This window comes from Callithrix jacchus, chromosome 2 (genome assembly GCF_049354715.1).
Source record: "Callithrix jacchus isolate 240 chromosome 2, calJac240_pri, whole genome shotgun sequence".
Lineage (NCBI taxonomy): Eukaryota > Metazoa > Chordata > Mammalia > Primates > Cebidae > Callithrix > Callithrix jacchus.
Genome location: NC_133503.1, coordinates 190469264 through 190486993, shown reverse-complemented (window position 1 = coordinate 190486993; position 17730 = coordinate 190469264). Strand labels below are relative to the sequence as shown.

Below are 17730 nucleotides of genomic sequence, written 5' to 3'. Positions count from 1 at the left end.
CACAGATGGTTTTTAGATAGAAGATTAGAATAATAAATAAAACCTCTACCTGGGAAATGTAAGCATTTCCCCAGATTATAAATCATTATCATTTCAAAGGAAACTTGCGGCAATAATTTTTTTAGAAGTACAAATTATTGCCTGTGAACTGAAAGAGAGGAGAATGTCCTTAAGCTCATTCTGGTCAAGGTTTCCATCAGATTCAACTCTAGCTGCGGGAAGACGTTAAACATTGTGAAAGAAGAGAGAGGAGGCGAGTTTCTGGACCACAGAGTCAGCAGCAACCAGGAGTTGCCAGCTTTATATGCAGATGAGGTCCAAGGCACAGCCCTGGCAGCAGAGTCAGTTCAACCTTGGACTTGCCGCCATTTAACACAGTCTCCAAGTGCTGAGGTCTGTTCCTGGAACAGAAATCTCTCTGTTCTGCCTAAGATGCTCTTATAAATGGTTTCAAAGTTGCTCAGTGTTTTGCTAATATTTTAGGGAACTATGGAAAAACTTGTACACCACAGAGAAATCATGGCAAGAGAGGAGCAGGGCTGCCCGGGTAACCGGCCCCGCTCGAACAGGCATTGCTATCAGAAATTCACCGCCGAGAGCCAGTGCTGGGAGACATTCCCAACGCCCCAATGTTCCACAGGGACAGTCTGGCAAAAGGGGCTGTGTTGGTGGCGACAAGGGCAGCTGAGGACACGAGGTCATGACTCGGCAGGGTCAGAGGTCTTCTGTGATGGGCACTGCCCTTGGGACTATCTAATTAGGTGTTGGATCAACGAATCAAATATTAAGCTTCAGGCTTTCAAAATGTCCATTAAAGGTTAAATGTGTAGGCAGGCCTTGATTTTAATGGCCTTAACAGAGCTCATCAAACTCCAAGTTTCTTGTGATGATGGTAAGAAGGACCCAGCTCCTATGTTCCCATTATTGGCACAACCCAGCACCTTCACGGCGTTAGGTCCTCTTTGTTAGTTATTGACAATGACAACGGCACACATCCAGACATTTCTGCAAATGCTTCTATTGTGTATATGAATGCAAGTTTCTACAGGATTAACAGGACATGTGTTGTCACAACAATAAACACCGAAAACAGAACTGAGTTCAAAAGACCCTTATTTCTTTTTATCCTCTTCTCATCTTCATCTTTATAACCTGAAGGGCACAGTCTCCAACAGAAGGTAGTTTATAAATGGCAGGGTTTTTGCCACTGTTGATAAATGCTCTAAATGACCTTAAATTATATACTACGTCCTTTGGACTATAAAACATGTACCTATTTTCTCCATGTTTATTGAACATTATCAATGTTCAAACACATCTGAATTCGACACAGGGGCGTGAGAATGAAGGATGTGTGTTGTTGACTGAAGATTGTGCATAGAAACACTGACAGGCTCTGCTGCTGACACGTGTCACACATGCTTGCTCACAGCTGTATCCTCAGCTCACGGGCCTGGGATCTCGCAGGGGCTCAATGCCTGTGTGCACACGACAGCCGAGTAAGTGGGCTACATCAGCGCAAACGTAAGTGGAAAGGAATTTTTACTGGGGAAAACGGCAATAACGCTGATTAAATTTGGAAAAGGGACAGGGATGGCTGTAAAGTCGACTCCTGATGTTTAAAAAGTGGGCTGGAAATGTCTCGAGTGTATTATAAGACAAGTGTGTTATTCCAACAAAAGGCAACCTCTTCCTTTCTGTAGCATTTGAGAAGTCCCAAGAAACGCCAGAAGTAGGTCCTTTATTCCCAGACTCAAGGGCCTCCTTGAATAACAATGGTTCATATTTGAAGAAGAACATGTATTGAAGAGGTTGCTAATTAATCTAGTGTCACCTTACACAGTGGAAAATAAGATTTCCCCCTTTAAAATAGCAATTTGTCCCTTTACAAACAGAGAGAAGAGAGAGCCTCTGTCCTTACCGTGAGTGACAGAGCCATGCAGACGAAGGTGAACTTCTTGATGTGGGCCGCCGTGACTGTGTTGCTCGTGCTCACCAGTTTGTTGCTGGGGTTATTCTGGGAAAGAAAACCACAGTCATGAATGGGTCTGGCATATCCTTGGTTGAACCCCTGGGGGATCCTGAAGAGCATCTTGCTTTTGTTTTATCTGATGTGTCTGAAGTAGAGGTTTCATGTGACAGTGTGCCAGGCGGCTGTCTCACTGAGTGTCTCTCAGGCAGCTGTCAGGTCCCTGCACAGGATCATTAACCAGAGTGAATTCTCGACTCAATGCCCTGCAGTGTCGTCCAACTCAGTTGCCTCCCCTTGGCCTGGGCAGCCCACCTCACCCAGTCCTGGGGCTTCAGCTCTGAAGCCTGCTCCTGCCTGCTGTGCCCTCCTCCTGGGCCTGTGCCTCGCCATGGGCGTCTCCCTAAATGCCATGGCCCGGCTCGGTGGCCTCCAGGGCTCCTCTCCTCCCCACCAAATAGACTATAGATTCCACTGGGCATTCAAGGTCTTGTGCAATCTGACACAGACTCACTTTCCAGCTGTGACTTCTCCACTTCTATCTTAAATGGAGCTTCCTGCTCCTCCCCCGACACACCTGGTGCCTTTGTTCCTCCTGCCATTGAATCCTGATTTTCAAAAACATCCCTGTTTCTAACACCCATCATCTTCTCAGCCCATCTGTTCCCTAAAGCCTCTCTGACCTTTGACCTCCAAGCTGGGCCCCACTCCTGGCAAGCCTGATGCCTCTGGCGCTCTCTGAGGGCAGGCATTGCGTCCTGTCACATGTCCAGTCCTGGTGAGGCTGTGCTCGCTGAGATAATGCCCTGTGTGTCTCCCCAGAAGCACTCAGCACAACATCTGAGTAGAACAGATGCCCCAAGCATCTGCTTCACTGGATTTCAAGCAGGACCACTGGGGCTCAGATGTCCCCTGGCCCACAGTCACAGGGGCCTCCTGAAGCTCTCCAGCTGCACTGCTAAGCGTGCTCCTCGACCCCGAAAAACGTGGGCCTGGCCCCCAGACCACAAAAATTGGCAGGGAAAAATAACCCTGGCCTCATTATGGACTCAATTAATTCCAGAGCCGACTCACAAAAACAAACCCTGAACACCTGGCTCTGCATCCAGCCCCGTGAAACACACACCCACAGCTATTACAGGATGCACTTGGAAGAGAGCTTGTGATTTTCCTTCACTGGGAGGCTAAGATCATTTCTCAAATCCCTTCCACCACCGGCACCAACCTCTGAATGACTGTACGTTTTCTTAATTCAAGTCTCTAAAACATATCTGCTTTCTAGACTACTCTATGGCAAAGTACAAGTCCCAGTGGCTGGAGACATCCATCTCCATTCACCCTGGATCTGTTAGAGGACTGCTTTCGGTTAAGAGTGGTGCCCTACTGGGTACGATGAGAGGAGGCCTCTGCTGGAAAGAACTGGAGAATCTCAGCAAAACACACATACCGCCATGGCGACAGCAATGGACCACAGCTCTTTCAGGGGCATTGTGATGTGCAAAATGGCACATATTCACACAAAGATTATTTAAATAAACCAGCAGATATCATTAGATTAGCACTGGAGTTTCATGTTGTTTGCCCAATTGGCTCAGAGCATCCTTTTTTGCAGATAACTGAACCTTAGACAGAATCTGCACTAGCGGAAACCTCTCAGTGCATACTTGGCTAGAACTCCCAGAAGGTATGCAAGAAATTTTAAATCTCTGACTCTGGAACCCACAAAGAGGCTGAGGATTTCAGCTGTCAATGCAGCAGATTCTGAAGTCCACATGGAGGTGCCTAAGACTTTGGTGAATAGACATTCACATGCAAGGCCTGGTGTAGCTCCCAGGAATGCTTGGAAACAATGGGTGAGGTTTTAAAACAATTCAGAGTAACTCGAAGTTCTGGCTAGAGGTACTCTCGTTAAAGGAATTTTTTTTATAGCTCCTAGCCTCTGTGATCAGGAATAAAACAATGTTTTTCTTGGATGCTCTCACTGAAACCATACAGTATTGTATTGTTAAATTTTATGATTTCAAGGTGGCCAAAAATAATCTCGGATGAGACGTAGGCAGCCAGGAGGTTCTAACACTTCAGCACCTGCCCTTCTCATCAGTTTCATTAGATGATCATCTTATTCATCAGGAGCTAGAACTGAAATTTAGCAAGGTGACATATTCATGGTGGGTTTCTAGGATTTACTTCCATACACACGTGCCTTGAAATGAAAAGAATGATTTCTATCTACAGACTGAATTAAACCCACTCAAACACAGTGCCTGATCTCTCCACCAAGTGATTCAGGCCTTCTGAGTTCACTCTCAAAGGCCTGTGAAGCAGGAACCAAAAGCATTTCTTAGGAGATGCTCTGCATCCTGGTGCTGCAAATAAATATTCCCAGGAGGTGATGGGTCCTAACTCCCAGTGCAGGAGGTGATGGGTCCTAACTCCCAGTCCAGGAGGTGATGGGTTCTAACTCACAGTGCAGGAGGTGATGGGTCCTAACTCCCAGTCCAGGAGGTGATGGGTCCTAACTCACAGTGCAGGAGGTGATGGGTCCTAACTCACAGTGCAGGAGGTGATGGGTCCTAACTCACAGTGCAGGAGGTGATGGGTCCTAACTCCCAGTGCAGGAGGTGATGGGTCCTAACTCCCAGTGCAGGAGGTGATGGGTCCTAACTCCCAGTGCAGGAGGTGATGGGTCCTAACTCCCAGTCCAGGAGGTGATGGGTCCTAACTCCCAGTCCAGGAGGTGATGGGTCCTGACAGTCCAGGAGGTGATGGGTCCTAACTCCCAGTGCAGGAGGTGATGGGTCCTAACTCACAGTACAGGAGGTGATGGATCCTAACTCACAGTGCAGGAGGTGATGGGTCCTAACTCCCAGTGCAGGAGGTGATGGGTCCTAACTCACAGTGCAGGAGGTGATGGGTCCTAACTCACAGTGCAGGAGGTGATGGGTCCTAACTCCCAGTGCAGGAGGTGATGGGTCCTGACAGTCCAGGAGGTGATGGGTCCTAACTCCCAGTGCAGGAGGTGATGGCTCCTAACTCACAGTGCAGGAGGTGATGGGTCCTAACTCCCAGTGCAGGAGGTGATGGGTCCTGACAGTCCAGGAGGTGATGGGTCCTAACTCCCAGTGCAGGAGGTGATGGCTCCTAACTCACAGTGCAGGAGGTGATGGGTCCTAACTCACAGTGCAGGAGGTGATGGGTCCTAACTCACAGTGCAGGAGGTGATGGATCCTAACTCCCAGTGCAGGAGGTGATGGGTCCTAACTCCCAGTCCAGGAGGTGATGGGTCCTGACAGTCCAGGAGGTGATGGGTCCTAACTCCCAGTGCAGGAGGTGATGGGTCCTGACAGTCCAGGAGGTGATGGGTCCTAACTCCCAGTGCAGGAGGTGATGGGTCCTAACTCACAGTGCAGGAGGTGATGGGTCCTAACTCACAGTGCAGGAGGTGATGGATCCTAACTCCCAGTGCAGGAGGTGATGGGTCCTAACTCCCAGTCCAGGAGGTGATGGGTCCTGACAGTCCAGGAGGTGATGGGTCCTAACTCCCAGTGCAGGAGGTGATGGGTCCTAACTCACAGTGCAGGAGGTGATGGGTCCTAACTCCCAGTGCAGGAGGTGATGGGTCCTAACTCCCAGTCCAGGAGGTGATGGGTCCTGACAGTCCAGGAGGTGATGGGTCCTAACTCCCAGTGCAGGAGGTGATGGGTCCTAACTCCCAGTGCAGGAGGTGATGGGTCCTAACTCACAGTGCAGGAGGTGATGGGTCCTAACTCCCAGTGCAGGAGGTGATGGGTCCTAACTCCCAGTCCAGGAGGTGATGGGTCCTGACAGTCCAGGAGGTGATGGGTCCTAACTCCCAGTGCAGGAGGTGATGGGTCCTGACAGTCCAGGAGGTGATGGGTCCTAACTCCCAGTGCAGGAGGTGATGGGTCCTAACTCACAGTGCAGGAGGTGATGGGTCCTAACTCACAGTGCAGGAGGTGATGGATCCTAACTCCCAGTGCAGGAGGTGATGGGTCCTAACTCCCAGTCCAGGAGGTGATGGGTCCTGACAGTCCAGGAGGTGATGGGTCCTAACTCCCAGTGCAGGAGGTGATGGGTCCTAACTCCCAGTGCAGGAGGTGATGGGTCCTAACTCCAAGTGCAGGAGGTGATGGGTCCTAACTCACAGTGCAGGAGGTGATGGGTCCTAACTCACAGTGCAGGAGGTGATGGGTCCTAACTCCCAGTGCAGGAGGTGATGGGTCCTAACTCCCAGTCCAGGAGGTGATGGGTCCTAACTCACAGTGCAGGAGGTGATGGGTCCTAACTCACAGTGCAGGAGGTGATGGGTCCTAACTCACAGTGCAGGAGGTGATGGGTCCTAACTCCCAGTGCAGGAGGTGATGGGTCCTAACTCACAGTGCAGGAGGTGATGGGTCCTAACTCACAGTCCAGTAGAAAATATGAAAATTAGCTGGGCATAGTGGCATGCACCTATAATCAGCTACTTGGGAGGCTGAGGCAGGAGAATCACTTGAATCCGGGAGTCAGAGGTTGTAGTGAGCAAAGACCGTGCCACTGGCAACAGACTGAGATATTGAGATAGTCTCACTCCAGCCTGGCAACAGAGTGAGACTATCTCGAAAGAAAGGGAAGAAAGAAAGAAGAAAGAAAGAAAGAAAGAAAGAAAGAAAGAAAGAAAGAAAGAAAGAAAGAAAGAGAGAGAGAGAGAGAGAGAGAGAAAGAAAGAAAGAGAGAAAGAAAGACTACAGAAATAAAAACCAATAAATTTATTTTTTGTGGAGGTTTAATTCCCTTTTCACAAAAAAATCACTTCTCAAGAGGAATAATGTGAGAGTAACCACAGGAAGACGACTTGGAAAAGCATTCAGGGATCAGTGTCAAGGTAAGCTTCTATTTGCCCCCGTTATTTTCTAAGGAAAATATTCCTTCAATGCCCCCAACGTCACATTAACCTTACAAAGGGAAGCAGGACTGAGAAGCAACACAGTGTCCCTCATCAGAGAGCCCTGTTTATCAGGCAGTCATTTCAAAAGCGTGTTTCAGACGTGACACCACATGGGTTCTCACCTTGTCAAAAGCAGGATAGACAGCACGGATTTCCGTCAACCAGCCGTATGGCATGTGACCCACAGGGTATGTGGCTGTCAAAATCGCCACTGCCTGCAACAGAAGACTTGGCAGAGTTAGCAGGGTATCAGTAGAAAGTCCTCTAGGAGCTACAGTAGGTGAAAAAGCACGCCAACTCAGGTGCAGAGGACAGAGCCCTCCACAGTGGGTGACAAGCATCAGGGTGGGGGGGGGGTGTGCACAGGATGGGCGGGGAGGGGAGAACTGACAGCGAGTTGGGCTCCTAAGGGCAGGCACTCTGCTGCATCCCTGGGACTGGAATGAACCAGCCAACAAAGTGGACGTGAAACAAGGAGAATGCATCATGTTCCATGTGGATCCAACAAGAAGTGCCGACCACTGGCTGAGAAGCCAACACTTCTTTTTCTTTTTCTCTCCCTCCCTCCCTGCCTCCCTCTTTCCCCCTCTCTCCTTCTTTCTGCCAAGATTTCCCTCCCTCACTCCCTTCCTCTTTCTCTTTTCTTTTCTTTCGGGGGAGATCGGAGTTTTATTATTAACTCAAAATCTGTCTCCCTAACATTGGGATCTGAGATGAAATCACAAGGGGTCGGAGCTGTCTTCTCTGAGTCACTTCCTGGGTGGGGGCCACAAAGATCAGATGAGCCAGTTTATTGATCTGGGTGGGACCAGCTGATCCATCAAGTGCAGGGTCTGCAAAGTATCTCAAGCACTGATCTTTGGAGCAGTTTAGGGAGGGGCAGAATCTTGAGGCCTCCAGTTACATGACTCCTAAAGCATAATTTCTAATCTTGTGGCTAATGTTAGTCCTACAAAGGCAGTCTAGTCCCCAGGCAAGGAGGTCTGCTTTGGGAAAGGGCTGTGACCACCTTCGTTGAAACTATAAACTAAGTGTCTCCCAAAGTTAGTTCAAGCTTATGCCCAGGAATGAACAAGGACAGCTTGGAGGTTAGAAGCAAGATGGAGTCAGTTCAGTTAGATTTCTTTCACTGTCTCAGTCATAATTTTGCAAAGATGGTTTCAATCTCACCCTTCGGGTTTTAATAACACCTTAAAGTGTAGGCTATGAAGTTGGGAAAAGGCTGTCGATCGCTCTGAGAAGCCAAGATTTCAACCCAGGTCCACCACGCTCCAGAATCTTTGCTCATTCCATTGAGCCACACAGAACCCTCTAGTTTAGCCCTATTTATTCTGGATTATCAAAATCAAAGTGCAAGCCCTCTCTGCTCTCTGCAGGGTCTCTTCCTAGGGATCCACCTCTAAGCCTGCACTCCGTCCTTCAGGGACGCTGACATTTTCTGTGGCTTTTGGTGGCTCTGTGCTACTACTCTCCTTCCAAACCAACTCACTCCCAGTCTGTTTGGTCAATATGGCCCAATTTAGATTTTTAATTTAAGAAAATTAAGTACAGCTGGGCATGGTGGCTCATGCCTATAATCCAAGCGCTTTGGGAGGCTGAGGTGGGTGGATCACCTGAGGTCAGGAGTTCAAAACCAGCCTGGCCATCATGGTGAAACCCCATCTTTAAAAAAAAATAAATAAATAAAAGAAAAAAAAGAAAATTAAGTACATATTTTGTGCAGAAAGCTATCAATGTATTTCCATGAAAATGAGAGTTTCTGGCCAGATACAGTGGCTCATGCCTATAATCCCAGCACTTGAGGAGGCCGAGGTAGGAGAATTGCTTGAGCCCAGGAGTTCCAGACCAGCCTGGGCAACAAAGCAAGACACCATCTCTACAAAAGAAATTAAAACATTAGCTGGGTATGGTGGCTCAGGAGGCTGAGGCAGGAGGATCACTTGAGACCAGGAAATGGAGGCTGCAATGAGCTATGATCATGCCACCATTCAGTCCTACCGGGGTGACAAAACAAGACCCATCTCTTAAAGAAGAAAAATAGGCCGGGCGTGGTTGCTTGCGCCTGTAATCCAAGCACTTTGGAGGCCAAGGTGGGCAGATCACCTGAGGTCAGGAGTTCAAGACCAGCCTGACCAACATGGTGAAACCCCATCTAAAAAAAAAAGGAAAAGAAAATGACAATTTATTCCCTATTTGAATGAAAAGGAAGAAAAATGAAAACAAAGCAACTAAACCTACATTCTGGCAGCATTCAACTCTCTGTCTAGCTTGTGAAAGAGGAGGAGGAGCTTCATCTGTTATAATTAACAAAACAGCAATGCCCAGAGGTTCCAGGAACACGAGGCAAGTCCCTAGCTGTATGAAGGAAGTGTGGTGTGGTTTGGTGTGCCGGAACAAAACAGAGCACTGGGATCAGGCAGACCTGTATCCAAACCTTCACCTCATCGCTCACCAGCTGCGCGAAGCACCACATCTCCCACCACTCCCCTTCTTGCTCCTCCGGTGGAGCAGTAAGAACAATAATATCCACCCCATAGGGTTATTGGGGAGTCAAGGAAATGTACATAAATGCCTGGCGCATTAGCAGATGACCAGTAAATGCCGGTGCTGTACCCCACGTGCTGTTCCTATATGCCACCGCGGGCAATTTTCAAATGGCTCTAATTTGTCCTTTTTCTTTTTTAAAAGGGGAGGATGGAATTCTAGCACACAGGTGGCAGGGGTCCCATACTTTTTATGAGAAACTTGAACTGAAGAATTCCAGAACAAAAGCTGTGTGTTACTGTAGCCACCCGAGATGACGTTCGCGATGAAAAAAACGAAATCCCGGAACACATGGAAGTAAGAGAACGCGTTCTGCTTTTGATTTATGCGTTTCTCTTTCCAGGCGGACATAAGCAGCTTCCCGGGACAGAGAAACTGGCAGGGACTCTGGCTGGAGACATGCTGACAGTGCAGTCGGGGCGCCGGGCTGCTCCCTGCAGGGCAGTGCCTGGAGGGAAGGCCCTCGTGGGCAGCCATGAGCCTTCCTCAGGAGCAGCAGTTCCAGAGATGGAATTAATTCTCCAGAGGACAGTGGAGGAGGAAGCCAATGAGTAATTCTATTTGTTCAAACCAAACTTGAAAGAGGGAAAAGTGAGTCAACTCTTTCTTTGGAGTGGCTGCCAGTTTCCAGATAAAGTTTGGTCAGTCAAGGAGCTCCTCATCTGAGGCAGGCGGGCCAGGCGTGGCGCAGTGGTAATGGGTGGGGTGGCACATGCAGGCTGGTGAAGGGCAGGTGAGGGCAGGCCAGCTCGACACAGAGGCAGCAGCCCTGCAGCTGCTGGGTGTGTCCCACTCTGCTGCCACGTGACATGCTCTGTCATCCTCTGCCACCACAGTGAAGAGGCCCGGTGCTGACTCCAGGGACATGGAAAACTGAGTGGGAGTCAGAAAACCTGGATTCTAACACTAGCCTCCAACTAGTTCTGTGTCTTTTTTAAACCCTTTCTGTGCCTCGGTTCCTCATATGATAAACGAGAAGGATGTATGACACACACGACCTGTTTCCTTCCCTAATCATAAAAATATAAAATTACATGATTAGAAGTCACTGACCGAGATTGTCACAGCTTCCTCGTGTGACTGTCATGTAATTTAATATTGGGGAATTACTTGATCTTTCAAGAAGAACTGGAAATAAATTTCAGCCCCCCCATTAGCCCACCAAGGTGATTATAAGCCCCACATCCGCAAAGCATGGCCTACCTCTGTGGCTGCAGAACTGCCACCAAGGTCTCGGGAAACAAAGAGGTTGACAATAGGCCGACTGATTCTCTGTGTGGCCAAAATTAGAGCCAAAGGCCACCAGAAACTCAGCATCTTTCTTATTGTTGCATCTCCCTGCATTAAGAAATGAAGATAAAAGTTACCTAAACCCTAGAAGTAGGATGAAAAAAAACGATTCCGAATCAAAGCTTTTCCTTTGTATGTTAATCATGAGCCAATTCACTATACTTGAAAGTTATATAAGGAAAAGCCTCTGTAGACAAGCCAAGCTGAATTAAAATAAAATGTTCAGTCTTATTAGAAATTAACTGAGACAGCTGGCAAGCGGCTGCAAAATTAAAACACACACTGAAACCTAAAGGATCTCAACCAGTCTTTTCCATAGGGACTCAGGGAATTTCTAACCAAGGTACAACCCATGTCGAGGGCCTGAGAAACAGGTTTGAAACTAAGTCTTTGTTAATCTCTTCAAATGGACTGGATAGAAGCCATGTCAGGAAGAGGTAACTCTTAGAAATAAAAAGTTATTATAATTTATTTTGGAATCAGTCAGCTTATAAAAATGTGCCTGATTATTTTGGCAGTGTAGAAATTGACTACAGAGGTTCTTATTATCGGAGCTCTCATAGATTTCATGTAAACTGTTCAGAAACACAATCAAAACAAAGGCATGTAAAGAACAAGTGATTTCTAAGACTTCTGCGGCCAAGGTGTGGGACATCTTTAAAACCTGGCTTTCATTATGCGATTTTGGTTTTGATTATTCACAAGGGTGTGAGTTACGTCTTGGCCACTTTATTTCCTTTTGCTGGTGGCTAAATGTTAAGAGACAGATTGTTACCGTCAACACCAATTTGTGGTTGGCCTAGTGATGGGATAACTAGATAGGATTTCACTGACAGCCTGACCTGATGGAGGTGAGTGGTCAATACAATTACTGCCTGACACGACGAAGTAATGTGTGGCTCAAGTGGGGATCAGGGTGAGGTGAGGGGATGAATACATGCCTTCTGGCTAAATGCAGACAAACCGAATGAAGTCTAATAACTATGGGGAGGGAAAATTGCACACACAGAAACCAGATACTGTTTATACTTAAAATAAACAGAATGCTCCTTGTCATCTGTATACGGTTATCTATCTCACTCCTACTTGTTTCTTATTCAGCTTTCAGGCCACAGCAAGATCTACCTCCACCAGGGAGGCTTCTTACACTCTCCCAGTGTTAGTGTCTCCTCGATTCTCACGCAGGTGCTATGCTGATTGGATGACTGTTTAACTGTTCCTTCTGTATTGTTCTAATCTGCCCAATGGGATATGACGCTGCCCGAGAGTAGAGACCACATCCTAACATTTTCTTTGCTGCCCTGTGGTAGCTAATATTGTGCTTGGTCCCCAGGAGGTACCTGAATAAGCGACTGCGCTTGGCCATTGAAGATAGTATAAACAAAGCCTGGATCCCGGCTGTAAAATTAAACTCAGTGAAATGTAAACTCGCAGGCATCATGGGTCCTAAAATCTTTGCTGACTACAGAATAACTTACGATTGAGAGGAAGGGAAACCATGAATGTCATATCTATTCCTCGACCACAGATTCTCTGTGCCTCTGTCTCCTCCTATGGGCTAAGGAGGCTGGACGGTGCCTTCTCAGATCACATCCATCTGTTAGAGTTCATTAATTCTCCAACTGTCTTTCCCTGCAGACACCTAGCACTTGGCCTTTGGGTATGACATCCTGGCCAATTTCATGATTTGATTTCATTGATTGAGGCGGAATACAGCTCTATCCTATTCTGAGTCTCAGACAGACTGCCGTTGGGTTGGTACACATACCCCCAGCTCCGGGCCGCTTCTGTCGGGGATGATGTCATGAATGTTCCTGTAGTAGCCCAGGCACAGGGTGGTGCAGCGCACAAGGGCGCCCATGTACAAGGACAGGATTGGGATGAGCAGGGGCTCTCGGCATTCCAGGTGACTGTGAAGCAAAATGGCTACAAAAACAACCTGAGGGAAGGGGAAATGGGAACAGGTCAGAGGGGAGAAGCGGGAACCATCCCACAAAAGCACAGGGGCACACTCTTGAACCTGAGACAGACCTCTGAGCAAAGATCTTGATTTTTATGTAAAGAGAAACAAAAATTGGAAGATGACCCAATGTTGCTCTCATATAATTCAGGTGCAGATGTTTGGGACTCAGTGGGAGAATACACTGATCATTTTGTTACACCCACCATGAAAATTCTTTAAGGCAACTGCAAAAATCTTTCAAGGCATTTTTTTTTTTCTTAAAGTTACTGGTTTAAAAAACATTTACAAACTTTGGTCTCCCAGTCCCTCCAAATATAGCTTTTCCCTCTCAAGGATGGATACTGAGGTGTGTATGTAACACACAACTGAGGACTAGGCTACATTTAACAAAGGAAACAACAGTAGTGATCAATGACGTATACAGGAAAATAGGCGTCAATGTTTATAGGACAGAAGGCACTAAAAATGGGCTGGGTGCCATGGCTCACACCTCTTATCTCAGTGCTTTGGGTGGCTGAAGCTGGAGGATTGCTGGAGGCCAGCATTTCCAGACCATCCTGGGCAACACAGTGAGACCCTACCTTTCTAAAAGATTTTTTAAAAAATGAGCCAGGTGTGTGGTGGTGTGCACCGGCGGTCCTAGCTCCTTAGGAAGCTGAGGCAGGAGGATCGCTTAAGCCCAGGAGTTTGAGGTTACAGTGTGTTTTAATCGTGCCACTGCACTCCAGCCAGGAGACCCTATCAAAGTCACTGAAAGTGCTGCCAAGAAACACCAACAGTAATAATTATAAAACAACTTACATTAACATTTAAGATACTAACCTATAAAAGTAGAACAGGGTGAAATAATCAGAGTCAGGAGAGAATGAAATTACCATCAAGTGTATATCTCTATTCAATAGTACAGTCTCTAAAGCAAGCTTAACAATGTATTAACCTCCCTGTCCTGCAGAAATCATAGAATCAGCCCAGCCTTTGTCTGGAATCCTCCTGGGATCCACACATTCAAAAGCATACTGAGAACAAAAGCAGGACAATGTATATTCCTGAGCTATATCAACTTTAATGGCCAAATGCCAATGGGAAAATAGGCATGTAAAAACCAGGACGGCAGTGGTGGAAGGCTGGTGGGAAGGACTGTGTGACTGAGGGGGGACAGAGAGACAAACTGAAGATCAGGGAAGTTGCTTGCTGTGTTTAATGGCAGGAAAGTCATTAGTAAGAACCATCTGGGTGGACTGATGGGGGTGGAAGTCAGCTTCACATAGGTAGAGAATGAAAGGGAAGTGAAAAAATAAAGACAGTGAGTGGAAGCCACCCTTCCAAGAAGTTTGGCTATAAAGTGACAGAGAGAACTGTAGCTAAAGAGGTAGGTGGGAGACACGGGAAGCTTCTTGTTGCTGTGTTGAGATGGCAGAGATCTGAGCATGACAGGATAAGGGAAATGATGCAGGAGAAAGCAGGGAACAGGCTCCTGAGAAAGCAGCACAGGCCAGGACCCAGAGGAGTGGCCCTGGATGGGAGGAGGGACACCTCTTTCACTACAACGAGAAGAAAACAGAGAGGATGCCTGTTGGAAGGTACGCGTGTAGGTTTGGTGGCTGGAAGGTGAATTTGGTTGTTGCAATTGACTCTGTGAAGTGGGAAATGAGGTCATCTGTTGGGAGATGAGAGGTGGAGAAACACCCTCTGAAATAGTTCCTACAGAGTCAGCAAAGGTGAGGGATAAGATTATGCATTTATAGCTTGATCACTTTGTTCCACTGGATAACCTTTTGCAGAAGCACATGGAGAAAATGAAGGGAGAGGCAGAACATAGGGCTGGTCCAGAGGAATTTTCTCCGAAGGCTGAGATGAAAAGGCAGGAGATAAGGGCATTCACAGGAATGCAGAGAATGTATACATTATGATCTGACCATCCTTGGAATGTCAGCTGACCTTGAAAGGAAAGGGCTGATGACTACAGAGGATTTAGAGGATGGGAAGTCTGAGGAGGGCAAACAACCCTGAGAATTCTCACCTTGATATCGAGCAAGCTAAGAAGGTCCAGGTGACCAGGAAATAAAACAAAAACAGCAGTATGTTTTCACAGATCCCTTGGCAATGACTGACTGGAACATACAACTATTAAAATAATGACCGCCAGAAAAGCACTGCACGTTTGTACCAAACCAAGAGGTTTTTTGTACTATTGTGCGAAACCCATGAACTTAGTAAAATCTGAAGAAAGAAAACACCCTAGAGAATTGCCACTGAAATTTGAGGTCTTATAAATGATTTCCATTTTATCACAGGTGGTATTTCAAAGTACTTTGCATGGAATCTATTCACTCACCAACTTAGATATGTTATCAGGGAATGAGAGGAAGCTTGAGGGTAAAAGGCTTAAAAAGAGAATTCATTCCTCCAGCCAAATTGTGGTAGGAACTCAAGCGGCAAGGTTTAAAATAACTACTCCATCAGGCACAGCCTGAAGCCAGATGGCACCTGAACTCGGCTTCCACGCTTCCACTAACCAGATCTGTTTATTCTGAACTCGCGGGCCTTCCCTCAACAGGCAAGGGCCAGGATCAGGTTTAAAATAGAGAAGGAAAATGGCTGTAGGTGTATTGGCAAAGTCTTTTTCAGAGAAAGGCTTTTCTTCTTTTGTCCTTGGATGCCTACTATGTTTATTTTAGGCAAAGCTAAAGTTTTTTTTTTAAATTTGACTTAAATGTGTGCTCACAAATGCTCACCGACTTGCTGAGGCCAACGTTTGAAATTAGAGGGGCTTCCTGAATTTCAGACTAAGTGATTAAGAGTGAGTAAGAGTTTATCTCCCAGAGGAGGCAAAAAGTAAGACTGAGACAAAATTCTCTACTAACTCTTAAGAAAATCAACAAAGACATACCAAAGAATGATGGTTGCTAGTATTTTCTCTCTCTCTCTCTCACACACACACACACACACACACACACACACACACACACACACACACAGTGTTAGCAGAAATCTATTTAAATTACTTATAATAGTGATCCATAGAGTAAACACAAAGAGTCTGGAAATTCTTGGTCTTTAGGGAAGTACTAACAGTTCAACAGTGGAGTATTTCAAGAAGGTGGCCAAGAGATCAGGGTGTGCAAGAAAGGAAAAATGTGTGGAAAAGTTCACAGAATAGAAATGAGGCCGGGTGTGGTAGCCCACGCCTGTAATCCCAGCACTTTGGGAGGCCAAGGCAGGTGGACCATCTGAGGTCAGGAGTTCAAGATCAACCTGGCCAACACGGAGAAACCCTCTCTACTAAAAATACAAAAATTAGCCAGGCGTGGTGCCAGGCACCTATAATCCCAGCTACTTGAAAGGCTGAGGCAGGAGAATCACTTGAACCCAGGAAGAGGAGGTTGCAGTGAGCCGAGATCATGTCATTGCACTCCAGTCTGCATGACAAGAGCAAAACTCCATCTCAAAAAAACAAACAAACGAAAAGAGAATTTGGAAGGATGTGTAGAGATATAGTCTAACCTCCTCTATGAAGAAATCATTCTCCCAAACCCTTGATTGTAGAACTTAGTCTAACTGACAAATTATAGGAACTCAATCTAATTTTCCACTAACATTGTTCATGCTCTATCTTTGGTAGAAGAAGAAAGGAGAGAAAGTCAGAGCTGAGTACCAGGGCTCAGAGAATCGGACCCAACAGAAAGTGGGATATGGGCCTTCTTCTCAGACCGCATGGAAAGGTAGCTGAATCAACTTCCTGGTTCTTTCTAAATGCGGGGAAGTGACCTGTGAATGGCAGCCCCGCATGGTAACAACAGAGGATTAGAAAAACATCTCAGAATAATTCCTACGAGCCCTCTCTCTAGAACAGAGTGACAGACTGATACTGTTAGGGCACACAGAGGGCACCCAGCGAAATGCACAGGACCCTAGGACATGCCCAAATGTACCAGGTGTGACTTTAAAGTCATCTCACACGCATGCTCTTTAAAAATAAAGGTCAAAACCGCAACACTAAATTTAAATTCTTACAATCCATACTGTAGCAAGATTATACATAGTTTTAATACAGGGAGTTTCCTTTTCCCATTCATTTAGCAAATACTTATTGAGGTCCCTATGTGATGTGATGTAATGGTGCTGCCGAAACCAGGTCGAATGCAGAGTGTACTGCACGTCGAATGAACGTAAATCACTCATCAGCTACACACGCCAGAAGGGGACTCTGAGGAGCTCAGATTGACACACAGACCATATTTACCTGAGCTATGACATCTGAGATTGAGGCACATCCCACCAGGAAACTGTACTTGTGTTTTAAGAGAATGCCAGCATGGGTCCATGCCTGCCAGAAAAAAAGAATTTGGCATGAGATACACCTTTAGGATTATGCTGTTTCTGGTCACTGTGATTTTCTGGGCATTCCTGAAATACACTTCATTCCCCCTCAGAGCCTTAGCAGCACAGTTCCGATAAATCTTTGGTTGGTAAAACTACTGTAATTCGATCTGGTGGCTAGTTCCATGTTAGAGTTGTCAGTGGAGTGAATGACTGCACCAACGTATTCATTCAGTACCAGATGTATGCAGACTAGTGCGTCATTAGGTTTGTATACCTGGCAAAAAAGCTGAAGGAACACCAAGAATGGAGGAAACATAATTTCTCCCTCTCAAGCATTTCAATCCCAAAGCAGCGCCCTTCCCACGTGACGCATGTCATAATGAGGGCTCTCATTTGGGTCTGAGTTATTACACTGAGTGATTAGGGTCTACTGTTTTCTTGCCTTCAAGTTTGGGCAGGATCTGATCTGACACTCTGGGAAATGAGGAAGGCGGTACGAGAGGAGCAGATGAAAAGCCTGGGGAACACCAGGAGAAGGTTTCAAGTTCATGATGGGTTCTGTTTAAGGATTATCCTTCGTACCTACAAGGTTGATTTGGACTGACACAGAAATGACATTTCATCTGAGCTAAGCGCAATGAGACAAGCAGGGGCTATTCTCCAGGTCCATGTCAAGACTTTGCAGAGCAACAG

At 46.6% G+C, this 17730-nt stretch overlaps 1 protein-coding gene across 3 annotated transcripts in view; it reads right to left on the bottom strand.

Moving 5' to 3' along the window:
- Nucleotides 1-17730, bottom strand: part of ANKH (ANKH inorganic pyrophosphate transport regulator) — a 165820-nt gene that overhangs the window by 35275 nt on the left and 112815 nt on the right. For all 3 annotated transcript variants that reach the window (XM_002745105.6, XM_035291756.3, XM_078365651.1), the window contains 5 exons: nucleotides 16958-17041; nucleotides 12520-12690; nucleotides 10665-10799; nucleotides 7040-7132; nucleotides 1922-2017 (listed from right to left, as the gene is read on the bottom strand). In XM_002745105.6, coding sequence (XP_002745151.1) covers nucleotides 1922-2017; nucleotides 7040-7132; nucleotides 10665-10799; nucleotides 12520-12690; nucleotides 16958-17041 — 579 coding nt within the window. The remainder of the gene's footprint in view (nucleotides 1-1921; nucleotides 2018-7039; nucleotides 7133-10664; nucleotides 10800-12519; nucleotides 12691-16957; nucleotides 17042-17730) is intronic.